Genomic DNA, 20425 nt, shown 5'->3' on the forward strand with positions numbered 1-20425 from the left:
TTGTTCATTAAATGGATATTGAATTAAATGTAACATTGCTAACTCTAGGTGGGTTTGCAGAATTGCACAAATACAGATATCTTTATTTTGTGATCATATTTACACTTTATATTCTGATACTCTGCTTTAATTCCACTATAGTTTTCCTTATCTGGACTCACAAAAACCTTCACGAGCCAATGTACATTTTTATTGCAGCTTTGTTAATCAACTCTGTTCTTTACAGCATGATTATCTATCCAAAGCTCTTATCTGATGTTTTGTCTGAAAAACAGATGATATCATATCCACTCTGTCTTTTCCAAGGTTTATCATATTACACCTCGGTTGGTTCAGACTTTTTACTGTTGGCAGCAATGGCATATGACAGGTATGTGTCTATATGTAAACCCCTGCAATATCCAGTTATTATGAATAGAATAACTATTTATGTATGTCTGATTTTAGCTTGGCTTATACCTGCTTTTGAAACCTCAGTGATGGGTGTGTTGTATTCGAATGTCAAACTCTGTAGCTTTTCTCTGACAGGAATTTTTTGTAATAATTCACTTTACAAGCTTCAGTGTGTGCCCTCGGTCGCAATATCTATATATGGTGTGGTCATGTTGATAAGCATTGCCCTTCTACCTTTGCTTTTCATACTTTTTACATACATCAGGATTCTTAGAATATCTTACCATTGTTGTAGAGAAGTGAGGAAAAAAGCTGTAAAGACATGTTTACCCCACCTGCTGGTGTTAACCAACTTTTCCTGTTTTATTTTCTTTGATATAATTATAGTTCGACTGGATTCTGATCTATCCAAAACTCTTCGTTTGACATTGACGTTTCAGTCAATTGTATTCCATCCTCTTTTAAATCCAATCATATATGGACTCAAAATGAATGAAATTTTCAAACATATCAAAATATTGTTGTCAAGTTTAATAACACTGGTATTACTGCCCTATTATCAAATGTATGGCATATAATTTTAAATTGTAATGCAAACTAGACAATGGAGTACCTTTTCTCCGATTTTACATACTAGACAGAGGAAAAGAGATCAAATTTATAGAAATGTCATGACATTTATGTAAATGTTGATTTCTGTTCTTCTATTGATGACAACATAATGGTCATAAAACAAAGACAAACAATTTCTTAAACTGTTTCTGGTAATGTTTAAATTCTAAACATCTCATATGCCTGCATTTCACATTTTCCCTTCTATATTGTCATAGATTATTATTTACTATTGTATATTCACATAAAAATAATTTAGTAGAATGAATCAATTAGTAGAAGTCTCTCTTTGATGCTGACAAGCATGTGAATATTCATCACAGTGTCTTCTGTTTTCTCAGTTATATATATATATATATATATATATAGTTTTTTTAAATGAAAAATTCTTTTGAACTTTCCATAACTCATTATTTATAAACATAATATAGTGTATTGTATAGTGTAATGTGTAAATTCAATGCTAATTTCTAACTCTGTTAAATTTACTAAATTCTGTTTTCATGAATACCTGGATGTTAAATGTAATTGTTACACTTTGTAAAACAGAACACCCATTTTATTAAAGGTGAAATAATTTATACAGTTTTTAACTCTCAGTGATGCTGCAGTGTTCATTTGACTTTGAGACCTGAAGTTGTAACCTGCAGCAATGTTAAAGATGATCTACAGGGCTTCAAACATTCAGGAATTATAGTCACCATATAATTCACTTTTCATGGTAAACATTCATTAGATCCATCAGATATAAAGTCATTGTTGGAGCAATACACAAACGCTTATCAGAAACCGAACAAAGTGCAAATAATTTCAATAACATGTAAACACAAGGACTCAGTCCACGAATAGGAGTATTAGAATAGATGTGCTTAATCCCGCTTGTATCATAGGCCTACTAGTACAAGTGGAAATACACTAAAAATTACCTCCAAGTATTCAATACTGAGTACAGTTGAACCCCGACTTACGAAATTAATTCGTTCCCGAGGGTCTTTCAGAAGTCGAAAATTTTCGTAAGTCGAAGCACCCATCGCGCCTTTTGAGTGAATGGTAGGCTATAGGCTAATTGCTAACTGCAACAACAATACGTCGTTCAAGTGGAACAGCGAAGCTCAAGTACGAAAGCCAAGGGGGTTGTCACATGATTTGGAAGGCATTGTGGGCATTGTAGGCATTCTGGGCTCAGCCAATCAGAGACAGTGGATTTTGTTACACGGGCATTTTGCCATAACACGGGCAGAAATATTGCCGTTAAGTGCCGTCGTAACTTGAATTTTTCGTTAAATGGGGTATTCCTAAGTCGGGGTTCCACTGTATTGTAAAACAAATGATTGACATCAAAAAATTAAGCAGGAAGCAGCATAAAGTCTGCTTACAATTATCTCTCATAAACTTATTTTCAGCTGTTTTAACCATTTACAGCTTTTCACATGTTAATGACTTGGTTAACGATCTAACTAGCATATCAACAGTGCGTTTCAGAGACACCCAACAACTGTACCCACACTCCGCACATCACGTGTCTGATTAGCCACATTTAGCTTACCGCCGTCGAGTGGATGCTCAGCATTTACATGAAGCCACAGCTCAGTAAACCTTCTGGTTTCACTCTGTCCTCTACGACAAGTACAAAATTATACTTTGTGAACATTATCAGCTTGGATGGCATTTTAACTCGTTAGAGATTAATTTCTTCAGCTTACCGATAACAAAGTTTTAGCCCGCCTGCTCTGTTCGGCTGTAGAAGCAAGAGACCATGAGGCCGCACCTTGACCACCTGGTCAGCTGGACTGGGACAAAAAATCGGTCAGGGCATTTTGACTAGAGAGTGGCCACAAGGTATTATAGGAAAAACCATAAAACCTTTGGATGACAACAAATGCTGTTGTGACAGTGATGTACACTGTCTTGTTGGTATATATGTATGAGTTCTAAACAGTTTACATCACATGACAACTTAAGGACATCTTCTGGTTTCATCTTCATGTTTCCCTCTCAACAGATATCAAAACCAACATCATGAGCACAAGAAATGACAACATCAAAGAACGCAAGTATGGCGAAGCTCGCGGCTCTCCAACAGGAGATTGAGAGACCAGTGTTGGACTGTAGAACTGCTTTGAAATTCATATGAGCTGTTCGCACTAAAGTAAAAAGCACCATCACTTCATGCGGATAGCCCCTTTGGCGCCAGCTGCAAGGCTGGAGCCGAACAAAAACACCCTGATAACGACTGTGTTTAGTCTGTTCCTTCCCACTCCATACAAGGCCACCTGGGTTGGCCGGTAGACTGTTTACTTAGCCTGGCAGGGCGAACTATGGACACGCACACACACACACTTATCCCCCTCCCTTTCCAAACGCCTTCGATGCTTGTTTCCTGCGGGGGAACACGGCGGGTCTGTGTGACGCGCTGGAAGGGTAGCGCTGTGCAGGGCGGCTGCTGTGTTCGCTTCGGATTACTCCTCACCAGTGTTGGTCATGTTACTTGAAAAAAGTAATCAGTAACTAATTACTGATTACTTCCCCAAAACAGTAATCCCATTACTTTACTGATTACTTATTTTCAAAAGTAATTAATTACTTAGTTACTTTTTAAAAACACGATTTACAACCTGAATAGGTGATAAAGCGATAGATCTTTCAGTCCAATTCTACTTTTTCTACATAATCCATCATACAAAATGTAATCAAATGGAAAAGTCTCTTTTTAAAACTTGTTTTATTAGTTTTAATCTTTTAACTTTATGCATCAAGCAAAAATTTAATTATATGCAACATTCTCTGACTGGAAGAAATTTGTTTAATATTTAAACCTATTTTCTGCACATTCCAGCACATAAAATATTTTTGTGTGTTTACACTCACTCTTTCAAATAGATGCAAGTAAAACACAGCAGAAAATAAATAAAGTCAGAGACTCAGCGGTCCTGTTGCTCTATTTTCACCTGTAAAGCAGGAGCAGGGTAGGCGGAGGTTTACCCTGGTGCAGGTGTGCCGCAGCGGTCAGTGGAAGAATCCGCGAGTTTCTCTGTGAGTTTCCCATTACGTCGTAGCGCACTTGGTGCTTGCTTGGAAGTTTAGAGGTTTTTTTCGCTGTAAAAAGAAGTTTTCTTCCCACGCACAACGGACACTAATGTTTTTGTCACTTTTTATGGAATCAAACTTAAAGTAAGGTCAGTACTTCCACGCTTTAAACGCTGCATGCTCATACTCTCTCCCACACTCGATATATTATCCATTGATCTGCACACAGCTGTTGTCACGAACGTCCACTCGCTTACGTCACTGTCATGAGACATTCTCGCAAAAAAATCACGGTTTTAGTAACGCAGTAACGCAGCATTCCTACGGGAAAGTAACGGTAATCTAATTACCGTTTTTGCAATAGTAATCCCTTACTTTACTCGTTACTTGAAAAAAGTTATCGGATTACAGTAACGCGTTACTGCCCATCTCTGGTAGTAACAACCCCCTAAGCACCCTGATTTTGAATGACCAGTAGTAAAACTGTAGCAATGTTGATGGCCTTTTCCCATTCCAAATAAATTTAGACACCACAGAGTGTATATTCTTAAAGCAAGACAGAGGAGGGAGAAGTGGCAACATGAATAAAAGGAAATTAAGACATGACAGTATGTTCATTTTGACTATGTTGAGGCCCTAGTCTTAGTGTGGGGCAGGTCAACGCTGCAGTGATCTGAGTGATCAGATATCAAGATTGGCTGAATACAAATTAGTGACGTGTCGGTCACGAACGAAATGGCACAAAAATGGCTCTTAGAGCCAACTCTTTGAAGTGAACAACGCGAGCCGGCTCCTTACTCACCAGGGGGCAGCTTTGTGTAGCCAAATGTTAAAGTCATGAATTCGCCTTAAGGGGCCATGTTGATATTATGAAGTAAATTGCATCATACAGTTTGAAGTACCTTTTTTCATTCTTCTAAGGCATATGCGAGTGCGCATGTACACACACACACACACACACACACACACACACACACACACACACACACACACACACACACACACACACACACAAGAATGAATGAAAATATGAATATTTTGATTTCTTAAATGTCACAGTTGTACAGTAATAACTCCGATAGTGTTATCAGTTCATCAGTAGCAAACGGGGAAAGGAGAAGAAAGTAGTTGCGAAACAAATACATCAAAAGAGTATTGATTATTAATCGCGAAGCTCTGAGAGCTTGGTAATATTCTACTTTGCTATGCATGTGTTTGAGGAGATTTTACAGGCAGAGATCCTTAACATCACTGTATCCACAGAATGGCCTACAGGTAAGACTTAATCACACAAGGAGAAAAATGAAAATGAAAGCCGTTGACTCAATGGAATGCATAGAATGCTAAGAGCCTTCAATTCAGTGGGGATGTGGCGAACATGTCATGGTCCTGAGTCTGAGGACTCGGTGTTTTGTGTTTCTTTATATTCTTCTATATTCTTGTTTATTCTGCCTTGTCTTTTGTTTAGGTTTGCTATGTGTTAGTGTGTTTGTTTCATGCCTGCCTGTGTTCCCTCTGTCTGTCCATGGTGTCACTGTGTCTGCTCGTGAGTCTGCCTGCCAAGTTCAGTGTCCTGTCTGGTTCTCTGTGTCTGTTAGTTTCCTGTTTTATTCTGAAAGTTCATGTCTCATGTCAATGTGTTTAGTTTTACCTCTCTCCTGTCTCGTTAGCCTAATTTCTCCCAGCTGTGTCTCCCTCCTGTTGTCCATTTCCTAATTACTCCCCTGTGTATTTAAGCCCTGTGTTTTCCTGTGCTCCCTGTCTTGTCGTACCCTCAACTTGCTGTGTGTTCATGACTTCCAGGCCTCCTGCACCTCAGTTAGAGTTTTGTTTGCTTTTGTGAGTTTTATTTTATGTTGAAGTTTTGTTCCAGCAATAAAGCCGCATTTTCAGTTTAAACCTCGTTTCCTAAGAGTCCTGCATTTTGGGTTCACCACTCCTGCCTGCCTGCCACACAGCCAACCATGACAGAACAACACTAAAGGCCAACTTCAAGCTAGAGCAAGTTTTGAATAGTCAGTTGAATGGGAAGAACAACATCTGGCCACTCAACACCTGCACCCTGCCGGCAGTGATGGGGCGTAATGGAATAATTGTACGGGCGTTACATATTTAAGATACAAAATATGAGTAACTGTATTCCATTACAGTTACCGTTTTAAAAGGTGGTATTCAGAATACAGTTACCTTATTGAAATAAATGGATTACACGGCGGTCTTTCCCTGTTTCATATATTAGGCTATGCCCTCTCTATTTTTGGTAATTCCACGCCAGTGGAAACCCAAAGAAAGCACGCATTAAGAGGCTCTAATGCCTGTGTCTGAATCTCGCGCCCCATGTCACCTGTACTTGCGGCCGCCTAATGACTTGAAGAAATATTTTTAAAAATTATTATTCAAAATAATTTATTATGAAGGCAATAGGCAGAGTGTTGCAGAAGAAAGTAGCCTCATGGGCAGTGTAGTCTGTGCTGCAGGGAGAATGGACTGCAATACCTGTTATGTTTCTGTGAGCGCGAGGAGGGAGAAGAAGGAGAGTCGAAAAGTACGAGTTGTCACTGACCACTGATGGAAGATGGAAGCATGTGAATATAATAATAACCACTGCCACCAAAAGGTTTTCCTCTTAGACGAGGAAGAAAGCCCCGGGACGTGAATTCGGGTGCGGGCAGGTGTTTATAGTCTGGTCCACGGCGGTGGGATTCAGTCTGACGATCCGAACCACCAGTGAGACATCTGAGGGTGAGAAACATTATTTTGGTATATAAAACCACCGCAAAGGTTTAATGAAACGCGTAAAATAGGTTAGAAGTAGCCGCAATTACGCCGTAACGAACCAAATTAGACTTAGGTTTTAGAGGTAGTCGTAATTACTTCGTAACAAATTGTAGAAGGGCGCAAATGTCTATGTGTATTTGTCTGGAAGTAAGTTGATTTTACAGCACAATATGCTGCTGAACTACTTCCATTTTTTGTTTTCTTTGCTTGAGGCTCACGTACTGGTGACAAAGGACAACGGTTGAGTTTTATCTCATAAAACTGATACCGCTTCATTTTTTAGAAGTGAAGTAGAAGGGAGTATCAGCAACCACTCTGAAGTCAAGCGTGCCAGTGACGGCCCAGCAAAATCTTTGAAAATGGGAAATAAACAAGTAAAATTAACACCTGATGAGAAATGTTTAGAAAAACAATAAGCTGGAGCAGGAATAATCCAAAAGAAAGGGAGAGGAATGCATATTGGAAGAGCAAGAGGTAAAGGCAGACTTAGATACACACCAAACAGTAATTTTAGCGCTGCATGCTGGGAGTGTGGAAAAAAGGGACATTTTGCACGTGACTGTAAGAAACAAAGAAGACAGTGACTCAGAACAGGATAGCAGCTCAGGTGAAGAGAGCAGTTCAGACTAGGAAGAACATAATAATCCCTCACCAAGTGAAAATTAGAGATCAAAGTGGTTTAAAGTAGTTTAAAAAGGGCTGGAAACAGATCCGACTGAATAAATATAAATACACGAGGTATAAAGTAAAATAAACAGAAGGCTAAATTAAATTAGGGTGATATGTTGGATCACCCAGGAATTTGTATGTGTCGACCACATCAATATCCAAACTATGGATGTTCACTGGTGCGATGGATGGTGGTTGGTTGAATTCACACCAGATGATGAAGTCGGTGATGATTTTCCTATATTCTAGATCGTTCCCCTCAGACATCCATCAATGACTGTATCATCAGAGAATTTCTGGAGGTGGCCGTTAGGAAGGGAGAAAAAAAAAACATGAATCTCACAGTGCTTCCAGTACTCTCCAGGTGTGACAGTGATCTGTGCAGGAGGTACATGACTGCATCATTCACCCCAATACTAGGATAGTAAGTGACCAGCAGGGGATCCAGCAGTTTACTCACCAGAGTTGTGAGATGTTTGAGAATTAACCTCTCCAGGTTCTTCAAGGTATACTTCAGGGTATGATGTAAATACTGGGCAGTGGTTCTTTTTTTTCTGGAGAGACTTCTTTAGTCTGTTTGTATTCTGACTCTGTAGTAGGGCTGAACGATATATCGCATTTGCGATAATATCGCGACATGATCAAGTGCAATTTTCTAACCGCAAAGGCTGCGATTATACTCTGGACATGTCCAAATTCATGGGCTGCATCCTCCTGAGGCCGCATTTGTAGACCGATTACGTCACAGCGACGCGCCGAAGGCTGTCCAAATTACTACCATATCCCAGAATTCATAGCGCGGCCCAGCCAAACTCCAGTTTCCAGCAATGGCGGCCGCTACTAAGTTTTAAAATTACTCATACTAATCTTTCTGGGTCACAAAATAAACTTTTAACATATTTTCAGGCGAGAAAGTAGTTGTGTAAACATCAAATATCTGCTCGGTTTATCAAGATATCCCATATTTGCAAAAGTGCTTCGACGTTTTCAGAGGCGTCTGCTACCCACCAGCTCGACAGCTAGCCGGGAGCTCGAGGGTTACTGATGCGGCCGAGAACGGCACAACTCCCGGCACATCATTTTCAGATCACCGCGGAGTTTCGCTGCTCGGGTTAAACGTAATATATAAGTCACTTAGACAACCTAAAAATGTTATTGTTGGGCTTTTTTCAGTGTTTTGTTTGTTCGTGAGTAAATCGGTTTGGCTGAGATTAAAGTTATTAGATTAGATAAAATAAAACTTTATTAATCCCCCGGGTGGGTTCCTCCTTGGTTTTCACACAGCTGACTAAACGTCAAACAGAAAACTTATTAAACAGAAGTATGAGACAGTCGAGAATTTACACCAGTGTCTGGTTATATTTTAGATAGCAAGAAGCAGACGGCCGAGTTTATTAAACTCCACGGAGACAGCGGTGACGCTAATCAGAACTAGACCGTCCAATTTCACGCCTTTAAACTTTAAAGGCGTGTTTGTGTGTGTGTTTATACAATTGCTATTATGTTTGCACTTTATGTGTAATGTTACTGACTGCAGAGATCAGTAAGATGTGTGTATTTTTTATTTATTAGTTTTATTTACCGGTCAATTTACCGGTCGATCTACGTCCCTACCCTCACCTATGGCCACGAGCTGTGGGTAGTGACCGAAAGAACGAGATCGCGGATACAAGCGGCAGAAATGAGCTTCCTCCGAAGGGTGGCTGGCCTCTCCCTTAGAGATAGGGTGAGAAGTTCGGCCATCCGGGAGGGGCTCAGAGTAGAGCAGCTGCTGCTCCACATCGAAAGGAGCCAGCTGAGGTGGTTCGGGCATCTGACAAGGATGCCCCCTGGGCGCCTCCTGGGTGAGGTGTTCCAGGCATGTCCCACCGGGAGGAGGCCCCCGGGCAGACCCAGGACACGCTGGAGAGATTATATCTCTCGGCTGGCCTGGGAACGCCTTGGTATTCCCCCGGATAAGCTGGAGGAGGTGGCTGGGGAGAGGGAGGTCTGGGCCTCTTTGCTTAGGCTGCTGCCCCCGCGACCCGGCCCCGGACAAAGCGGATGAAAATGGATGGATGGATGGATAGTTTTATTTATTTAATATTATTTTTTAATTGAATGACTGTCTAGTAGTTCACAGATGTCGAAAAACTGAGTGTGGTAAAGCCACTGATTTTTTTTATGTATATTTCTGCAATCTGCACATTGTACTGACTTTCATTTTAATGTTTACACCAGGGTTCCTTGTCAGCACTTTATGCTCAGATGTTTGTAAGCTAAAAATAAACTATTGTGTATGTTCAAATATACTGTTGTGATTGAAGAAGTTAAATAAAAATGTCAGTCATCAATTCATGCATCACCTCATGTCATCATAACAGAGGTCTGTCTTCCAGGAAAGAACAGTTTAAAATTAATGTAATATAGTATTGGCCATACTATATGATGTATTGCTTGTCTTTGTTTAAAATACAGAAGACAAAGACCTTAAAAAATAATCGCATATCGCATCGCAATCGCAATATTGGGGCAAAAAATCGCAATTAGATTATTTTCCATAATCGTTCAGCCCTACTCTGTAGCCCTGCTTCTGTTTCCTTGTCTCTAATAATGTTGGTCACTTTCATAAGTTATGTCAGAGTTTGATCCACCATGTGATATAATTTAGAAAATATCTAATTAGCAATGGCTTTCAATAACCTGGAATTAAAAAACAACAACAACGAAAAAAACAACAACACTGCAGAACACTGTCAGTTATGGACTGATGTCTACAGCACCAGGACCTCAACATTAATGGTTTAGGATACCCTTCAAGAAGCCTGGAGAACTATTCCTGAAGACTATTTAAAGACATTCAGTAAAATTTGCTCAAAAGAGTTTAAGCTGTGTTGAACACATATTGACTTTCAAGCTTGTTAGAATTGCATTCAGTATTTTTTTGCCTTCAATTCATCATTCAACATAATCAAGGGTTTAAAGTGCACCTTTATAATCCAAAAAATACAGTAATGTAATGGTCTTCTAACAGGTATCATTCAGAAAGCATTAAATTGACTGTAAATCGTGCAAAATACAGCAGCTAGACATCTTCTAAAGACTAAGAAAAATTTACATATTGCATTAGAATTGATTTTAAGATTTTACTAATTACCTGTCCTTCATGGCCTGGGCTCAGAATATATACTAGAAGTGCTTCTCCTGTACCAGCAAGCACTTTGGTTATAGAAAGTTATACACAAATAATAATAATAATAATGATATTTTATTATTATTTTATCTACACTACTAAGTCTACTCACCTCTCTATGAGGTATGCTGTACGATGATAGATCACACAGACAAAAATATCAACTGATAAAGTTTGGTGAAGTTGTTTACATGTTCTTGAAGAACTTAATGAGTCCCATTGAGAATGGGAAATTGTCTGATAAAACAAAGCCACAGAGCCAATTACTTCTTAGTTCGGTGCTGGAAAAGCATTACTACAATACATTAAGACTTGTCTTTTCATTTGATTTTTAATGAATACCATTTATGTCATCTAGTTGTATAGTAAATAACATTTTTGTTCATTAAATGGATATTGAATTAAATGTAACATTGCTAACTCTAGGTGGGTTTGCAGAATTGCACAAATACAGATATCTTTATTTTGTGATCATATTTACACTTTATATTCTGATACTCTGCTTTAATTCCACTATAGTTTTCCTTATCTGGACTCACAAAAACCTTCACGAGCCAATGTACATTTTTATTGCAGCTTTGTTAATCAACTCTGTTCTTTACAGCATGATTATCTATCCAAAGCTCTTATCTGATGTTTTGTCTGAAAAACAGATGATATCATATCCACTCTGTCTTTTCCAAGGTTTATCATATTACACCTCGGTTGGTTCAGACTTTTTACTGTTGGCAGCAATGGCATATGACAGGTATGTGTCTATATGTAAACCCCTGCAATATCCAGTTATTATGAATAGAATAACTATTTATGTATGTCTGATTTTAGCTTGGCTTATACCTGCTTTTGAAACCTCAGTGATGGGTGTGTTGTATTCGAATGTCAAACTCTGTAGCTTTTCTCTGACAGGAATTTTTTGTAATAATTCACTTTACAAGCTTCAGTGTGTGCCCTCGGTCGCAATATCTATATATGGTGTGGTCATGTTGATAAGCATTGCCCTTCTACCTTTGCTTTTCATACTTTTTACATACATCAGGATTCTTAGAATATCTTACCATTGTTGTAGAGAAGTGAGGAAAAAAGCTGTAAAGACATGTTTACCCCACCTGCTGGTGTTAACCAACTTTTCCTGTTTTATTTTCTTTGATATAATTATAGTTCGACTGGATTCTGATCTATCCAAAACTCTTCGTTTGACATTGACGTTTCAGTCAATTGTATTCCATCCTCTTTTAAATCCAATCATATATGGACTCAAAATGAATGAAATTTTCAAACATATCAAAATATTGTTGTCAAGTTTAATAACACTGGTATTACTGCCCTATTATCAAATGTATGGCATATAATTTTAAATTGTAATGCAAACTAGACAATGGAGTACCTTTTCTCCGATTTTACATACTAGACAGAGGAAAAGAGATCAAATTTATAGAAATGTCATGACATTTATGTAAATGTTGATTTCTGTTCTTCTATTGATGACAACATAATGGTCATAAAACAAAGACAAACAATTTCTTAAACTGTTTCTGGTAATGTTTAAATTCTAAACATCTCATATGCCTGCATTTCACATTTTCCCTTCTATATTGTCATAGATTATTATTTACTATTGTATATTCACATAAAAATAATTTAGTAGAATGAATCAATTAGTAGAAGTCTCTCTTTGATGCTGACAAGCATGTGAATATTCATCACAGTGTCTTCTGTTTTCTCAGTTATATATATATATATATATATATATAGTTTTTTTAAATGAAAAATTCTTTTGAACTTTCCATAACTCATTATTTATAAACATAATATAGTGTATTGTATAGTGTAATGTGTAAATTCAATGCTAATTTCTAACTCTGTTAAATTTACTAAATTCTGTTTTCATGAATACCTGGATGTTAAATGTAATTGTTACACTTTGTAAAACAGAACACCCATTTTATTAAAGGTGAAATAATTTATACAGTTTTTAACTCTCAGTGATGCTGCAGTGTTCATTTGACTTTGAGACCTGAAGTTGTAACCTGCAGCAATGTTAAAGATGATCTACAGGGCTTCAAACATTCAGGAATTATAGTCACCATATAATTCACTTTTCATGGTAAACATTCATTAGATCCATCAGATATAAAGTCATTGTTGGAGCAATACACAAACGCTTATCAGAAACCGAACAAAGTGCAAATAATTTCAATAACATGTAAACACAAGGACTCAGTCCACGAATAGGAGTATTAGAATAGATGTGCTTAATCCCGCTTGTATCATAGGCCTACTAGTACAAGTGGAAATACACTAAAAATTACCTCCAAGTATTCAATACTGAGTACAGTTGAACCCCGACTTACGAAATTAATTCGTTCCCGAGGGTCTTTCAGAAGTCGAAAATTTTCGTAAGTCGAAGCACCCATCGCGCCTTTTGAGTGAATGGTAGGCTATAGGCTAATTGCTAACTGCAACAACAATACGTCGTTCAAGTGGAACAGCGAAGCTCAAGTACGAAAGCCAAGGGGGTTGTCACATGATTTGGAAGGCATTGTGGGCATTGTAGGCATTCTGGGCTCAGCCAATCAGAGACAGTGGATTTTGTTACACGGGCATTTTGCCATAACACGGGCAGAAATATTGCCGTTAAGTGCCGTCGTAACTTGAATTTTTCGTTAAATGGGGTATTCCTAAGTCGGGGTTCCACTGTATTGTAAAACAAATGATTGACATCAAAAAATTAAGCAGGAAGCAGCATAAAGTCTGCTTACAATTATCTCTCATAAACTTATTTTCAGCTGTTTTAACCATTTACAGCTTTTCACATGTTAATGACTTGGTTAACGATCTAACTAGCATATCAACAGTGCGTTTCAGAGACACCCAACAACTGTACCCACACTCCGCACATCACGTGTCTGATTAGCCACATTTAGCTTACCGCCGTCGAGTGGATGCTCAGCATTTACATGAAGCCACAGCTCAGTAAACCTTCTGGTTTCACTCTGTCCTCTACGACAAGTACAAAATTATACTTTGTGAACATTATCAGTTTGGATGGCATTTTAACTCGTTAGAGATTAATTTCTTCAGCTTACCGATAACAAAGTTTTAGCCCGCCTGCTCTGTTCGGCTGTAGAAGCAAGAGACCATGAGGCCGCACCTTGACCACCTGGTCAGCTGGACTGGGACAAAAAATCGGTCAGGGCATTTTGACTAGAGAGTGGCCACAAGGTATTATAGGAAAAACCATAAAACCTTTGGATGACAACAAATGCTGTTGTGACAGTGATGTACACTGTCTTGTTGGTATATATGTATGAGTTCTAAACAGTTTACATCACATGACAACTTAAGGACATCTTCTGGTTTCATCTTCATGTTTCCCTCTCAACAGATATCAAAACCAACATCATGAGCACAAGAAATGACAACATCAAAGAACGCAAGTATGGCGAAGCTCGCGGCTCTCCAACAGGAGATTGAGAGACCAGTGTTGGACTGTAGAACTGCTTTGAAATTCATATGAGCTGTTCGCACTAAAGTAAAAAGCACCATCACTTCATGCGGATAGCCCCTTTGGCGCCAGCTGCAAGGCTGGAGCCGAACAAAAACACCCTGATAACGACTGTGTTTAGTCTGTTCCTTCCCACTCCATACAAGGCCACCTGGGTTGGCTGGTAGACTGTTTACTTAGCCTGGCAGGGCGAACTATGGACACACACACACACTTATCCCCCTCCCTTTCCAAACGCCTTCGATGCTTGTTTCCTGCGGGGGAACACGGCGGGTCTGTGTGACGCGCTGGAAGGGTAGCGCTGTGCAGGGCGGCTGCTGTGTTCGCTTCGGATTACTCCTCACCAGTGTTGGTCATGTTACTTGAAAAAAGTAATCAGTAACTAATTACTGATTACTTCCCCAAAACAGTAATCCCATTACTTTACTGATTACTTATTTTCAAAAGTAATTAATTACTTAGTTACTTTTTAAAAACACGATTTACAACCTGAATAGGTGATAAAGCGATAGATCTTTCAGTCCAATTCTACTTTTTCTACATAATCCATCATACAAAATGTAATCAAATGGAAAAGTCTCTTTTTAAAACTTGTTTTATTAGTTTTAATCTTTTAACTTTATGCATCAAGCAAAAATGTAATTATATGCAACATTCTCTGACTGGAAGAAATTTGTTTAATATTTAAACCTATTTTCTGCACATTCCAGCACATAAAATATTTTTGTGTGTTTACACTCACTCTTTCAAATAGATGCAAGTAAAACACAGCAGAAAATAAATAAAGTCAGAGACTCAGCGGTCCTGTTGCTCTATTTTCACCTGTAAAGCAGGAGTAGGGTAGGCGGAGGTTTACCCTGGTGCAGGTGTGCCGCAGCGGTCAGTGGAAGAATCCGCGAGTTTCTCTGTGAGTTTCCCATTACGTCGTAGCGCACTTGGTGCTTGCTTGGAAGTTTAGAGGTTTTTTTCGCTGTAAAAAGAAGTTTTCTTCCCACGCACAACGGACACTAATGTTTTTGTCACTTTTTATGGAATCAAACTTAAAGTAAGGTCAGTACTTCCACGCTTTAAACGCTGCATGCTCATACTCTCTCCCACACTCGATATATTATCCATTGATCTGCACACAGCTGTTGTCACGAACGTCCACTCGCTTACGTCACTGTCATGAGACATTCTCGCAAAAAAATCACGGTTTTAGTAACGCAGTAACGCAGCATTCCTACGGGAAAGTAACGGTAATCTAATTACCGTTTTTGCAATAGTAATCCCTTACTTTACTCGTTACTTGAAAAAAGTTATCGGATTACAGTAACGCGTTACTGCCCATCTCTGGTAGTAACAACCCCCTAAGCACCCTGATTTTGAATGACCAGTAGTAAAACTGTAGCAATGTTGATGGCCTTTTCCCATTCCAAATAAATTTAGACACCACAGAGTGTATATTCTTAAAGCAAGACAGAGGAGGGAGAAGTGGCAACATGAATAAAAGGAAATTAAGACATGACAGTATGTTCATTTTGACTATGTTGAGGCCCTAGTCTTAGTGTGGGGCAGGTCAACGCTGCAGTGATCTGAGTGATCAGATATCAAGATTGGCTGAATACAAATTAGTGACGTGTCGGTCACGAACGAAATGGCACAAAAATGGCTCTTAGAGCCAACTCTTTGAAGTGAACAACGCGAGCCGGCTCCTTACTCACCAGGGGGCAGCTTTGTGTAGCCAAATGTTAAAGTCATGAATTCGCCTTAAGGGGCCATGTTGATATTATGAAGTAAATTGCATCATACAGTTTGAAGTACCTTTTTTCATTCTTCTAAGGCATATGCGAGTGCGCATGTACACACACACACACACACACACACACACACACACACACACACACACACACACACACACACACACACACACAAGAATGAATGAAAATATGAATATTTTGATTTCTTAAATGTCACAGTTGTACAGTAATAACTCCGATAGTGTTATCAGTTCATCAGTAGCAAACGGGGAAAGGAGAAGAAAGTAGTTGCGAAACAAATACATCAAAAGAGTATTGATTATTAATCGCGAAGCTCTGAGAGCTTGGTAATATTCTACTTTGCTATGCATGTGTTTGAGGAGATTTTACAGGCAGAGATCCTTAACATCACTGTATCCACAGAATGGCCTACAGGTAAGACTTAATCACACAAGGAGAAAAATGAAAATGAAAGCCGTTGACTCAATGGAATGCATAGAATGCTAAGAGCCTTCAATTCAGTGGGGATGTGGCGAACATGTCATGGTCCTGAGTCTGAGGACTCGGTGTTTTGTGTTTCTTTATATTCTTCTATATTCTTGTTTATTCTGCCTTGTCTTTTGTTTAGGTTTGCTATGTGTTAGTGTGTTTGTTTCATGCCTGCCTGTGTTCCCTCTGTCTGTCCATGGTGTCACTGTGTCTGCTCGTGAGTCTGCCTGCCAAGTTCAGTGTCCTGTCTGGTTCTCTGTGTCTGTTAGTTTCCTGTTTTTATTCTGAAAGTTCATGTCTCATGTCAATGTGTTTAGTTTTACCTCTCTCCTGTCTCGTTAGCCTAATTTCTCCCAGCTGTGTCTCCCTCCTGTTGTCCATTTCCTAATTACTCCCCTGTGTATTTAAGCCCTGTGTTTTCCTGTGCTCCCTGTCTTGTCGTACCCTCAACTTGCTGTGTGTTCATGACTTCCAGGCCTCCTGCACCTCAGTTAGAGTTTTGTTTGCTTTTGTGAGTTTTATTTTATGTTGAAGTTTTGTTCCAGCAATAAAGCTGCATTTTCAGTTTAAACCTCGTTTCCTAAGAGTCCTGCATTTTGGGTTCACCACTCCTGCCTGCCTGCCACACAGCCAACCATGACAGAACAACACTAAAGGCCAACTTCAAGCTAGAGCAAGTTTTGAATAGTCAGTTGAATGGGAAGAACAACATCTGGCCACTCAACACCTGCACCCTGCCGGCAGTGATGGGGCGTAATGGAATAATTGTACGGGCGTTACATATTTAAGATACAAAATATGAGTAACTGTATTCCATTACAGTTACCGTTTTAAAAGGTGGTATTCAGAATACAGTTACCTTATTGAAATAAATGGATTACACGGCGGTCTTTCCCTGTTTCATATATTAGGCTATGCCCTCTCTATTTTTGGTAATTCCACGCCAGTGGAAACCCAAAGAAAGCACGCATTAAGAGGCTCTAATGCCTGTGTCTGAATCTCGCGCCCCATGTCACCTGTACTTGCGGCCGCCTAATGACTTGAAGAAATATTTTTAAAAATTATTATTCAAAATAATTTATTATGAAGGCAATAGGCAGAGTGTTGCAGAAGAAAGTAGCCTCATGGGCAGTGTAGTCTGTGCTGCAGGGAGAATGGACTGCAATACCTGTTATGTTTCTGTGAGCGCGAGGAGGGAGAAGAAGGAGAGTCGAAAAGTACGAGTTGTCACTGACCACTGATGGAAGATGGAAGCATGTGAATATAATAATAACCACTGCCACCAAAAGGTTTTCCTCTTAGACGAGGAAGAAAGCCCCGGGACGTGAATTCGGGTGCGGGCAGGTGTTTATAGTCTGGTCCACGGCGGTGGGATTCAGTCTGATGATCCGAACCACCAGTGAGACATCTGAGGGTGAGAAACATTATTTTGGTATATAAAACCACCGCAAAGGTTTAATGAAACGCGTAAAATAGGTTAGAAGTAGCCGCAATTACGCCGTAACGAACCAAATTAGACTTAGGTTTTAGAGGTAGTCGTAATTACTTCGTAACAAATTGTAGAAGGGCGCAAATGTCTATGTGTATTTGTCTGGAAGTAAGTTGATTTTACAGCACAATATGCTGCTGAACTACTTCCATTTTTTGTTTTCTTTGCTTGAGGCTCACGTACTGGTGACAAAGGACAACGGTTGAGTTTTATCTCATAAAACTGATACTGCTTCATTTTTTAGAAGTGAAGTAGAAGGGAGTATCAGCAACCACTCTGAAGTCAAGCGTGCCAGTGACGGCCCAGCAAAATCTTTGAAAATGGGAAATAAACAAGTAAAATTAACACCTGATGAGAAATGTTTAGAAAAACAATAAGCTGGAGCAGGAATAATCCAAAAGAAAGGGAGAGGAATGCATATTGGAAGAGCAAGAGGTAAAGGCAGACTTAGATACACACCAAACAGTAATTTTAGCGCTGCATGCTGGGAGTGTGGAAAAAAGGGACATTTTGCACGTGACTGTAAGAAACAAAGAAGACAGTGACTCAGAACAGGATAGCAGCTCAGGTGAAGAGAGCAGTTCAGACTAGGAAGAACATAATAATCCCTCACCAAGTGAAAATTAGAGATCAAAGTGGTTTAAAGTAGTTTAAAAAGGGCTGGAAACAGATCCGACTGAATAAATATAAATACACGAGGTATAAAGTAAAATAAACAGAAGGCTAAATTAAATTAGGGTGATATGTTGGATCACCCAGGAATTTGTATGTGTCGACCACATCAATATCCAAACTATGGATGTTCACTGGTGCGATGGATGGTGGTTGGTTGAATTCACACCAGATGATGAAGTCGGTGATGATTTTCCTATACTCTAGATCGTTCCCCTCAGACATCCATCAATGACTGTATCATCAGAGAATTTCTGGAGGTGGCCGTTAGGAAGGGAGAAAAAAAAAACCATGAATCTCACAGTGCTTCCAGTACTCTCCAGGTGTGACAGTGATCTGTGCAGGAGGTACATGACTGCATCATTCACCCCAATACTAGGATAGTAAGTGACCAGCAGGGGATCCAGCAGTTTACTCACCAGAGTTGTGAGATGTTTGAGAATTAACCTCTCCAGGTTCTTCAAGGTATACTTCAGGGTATGATGTAAATACTGGGCAGTGGTTCTTTTTTTTCTGGAGAGACTTCTTTAGTCTGTTTGTATTCTGACTCTGTAGTAGGGCTGAACGATATATCGCATTTGCGATAATATCGCGACATGATCAAGTGCAATTTTCTAACCGCAAAGGCTGCGATTATACTCTGGACATGTCCAAATTCATGGGCTGCATCCTCCTGAGGCCGCATTTGTAGACCGATTACGTCACAGCGACGCGCCGAAGGCTGTCCAAATTACTACCATATCCCAGAATTCATAGCGCGGCCCAGCCAAACTCCAGTTTCCAGCAATGGCGGCCGCTACTAAGTTTTAAAATTACTCATACTAATCTTTCTGGGTCACAAAATAAACTTTTAACATATTTTCAGGCGAGAAAGTAGTTGTGTAAACATCAAATATCTGCTCGGTTTATCAAGATATCCCATATTTGCAAAAGTGCTTCGACGTTTTCAGAGGCGTCTGCTACCCACCAGCTCGACAGCTAGCCGGGAGCTCGAGGGTTACTGATGCGGCCGAGAACGGCACAACTCCCGGCACATCATTTTCAGATCACCGCGGAGTTTCGCTGCTCGGGTTAAACGTAATATATAAGTCACTTAGACAACCTAAAAATGTTATTGTTGGGCTTTTTTCAGTGTTTTGTTTGTTCGTGAGTAAATCGGTTTGGCTGAGATTAAAGTTATTAGATTAGATAAAATAAAACTTTATTAATCCCCCGGGTGGGTTCCTCCTTGGTTTTCACACAGCTGACTAAACGTCAAACAGAAAACTTATTAAACAGAAGTATGAGACAGTCGAGAATTTACACCAGTGTCTGGTTATATTTTAGATAGCAAGAAGCAGACGGCCGAGTTTATTAAACTCCACCGAGACAGCGGTGACGCTAATCAGAACTAGACCGTCCAATTTCACGCCTTTAAACTTTAAAGGCGTGTTTGTGTGTGTGTTTATACAATTGCTATTATGTTTGCACTTTATGTGTAATGTTACTGACTGCAGAGATCAGTAAGATGTGTGTATTTTTTATTTATTAGTTTTATTTACCGGTCAATTTACCGGTCGATCTACGTCCCTACCCTCACCTATGGCCACGAGCTGTGGGTAGTGACCGAAAGAACGAGATCGCGGATACAAGCGGCAGAAATGAGCTTCCTCCGAAGGGTGGCTGGCCTCTCCCTTAGAGATAGGGTGAGAAGTTCGGCCATCCGGGAGGGGCTCAGAGTAGAGCAGCTGCTGCTCCACATCGAAAGGAGCCAGCTGAGGTGGTTCGGGCATCTGACAAGGATGCCCCCTGGGCGCCTCCTGGGTGAGGTGTTCCAGGCATGTCCCACCGGGAGGAGGCCCCCGGGCAGACCCAGGACACGCTGGAGAGATTATATCTCT

General features: G+C 39.7%; 2 protein-coding genes across 2 annotated transcripts; both read left to right on the forward strand.

Moving 5' to 3' along the window:
- Window positions 1-11: 11 nt before the first annotated feature.
- On the forward strand, window positions 12-971 carry LOC146615710 (olfactory receptor 6N2-like). Its single transcript, XM_085373797.1, has one exon. The coding sequence runs from the start codon at window positions 12-14 to the stop codon at window positions 969-971; it is 960 nt and encodes a 319-aa protein (XP_085229923.1).
- Window positions 972-11040: 10069 nt separating this feature from the next.
- On the forward strand, window positions 11041-12000 carry LOC146615711 (olfactory receptor 6N2-like). The gene has a single exon (XM_085373800.1). The coding sequence runs from the start codon at window positions 11041-11043 to the stop codon at window positions 11998-12000; it is 960 nt and encodes a 319-aa protein (XP_085229926.1).
- The last annotated feature ends 8425 nt before the right edge of the window (window positions 12001-20425 follow it).

The sequence above is a fragment of the Diplotaxodon limnothrissa genome, linkage group LG16 (assembly GCF_057381915.1).
Source record: "Diplotaxodon limnothrissa isolate DT_005_m linkage group LG16, D_limnothrissa_male_GT1.1, whole genome shotgun sequence".
Lineage (NCBI taxonomy): Eukaryota > Metazoa > Chordata > Actinopteri > Cichliformes > Cichlidae > Diplotaxodon > Diplotaxodon limnothrissa.

Excerpts from the sequence above, each read along its gene's own strand:
- LOC146615710 (XM_085373797.1), top strand. The coding sequence starts at position 12 with ATGGATATTGAATTAAATGTAACATTGCTAACTCTAGGTGGGTTTGCA.
- LOC146615711 (XM_085373800.1), top strand. The coding sequence starts at position 11,041 with ATGGATATTGAATTAAATGTAACATTGCTAACTCTAGGTGGGTTTGCA.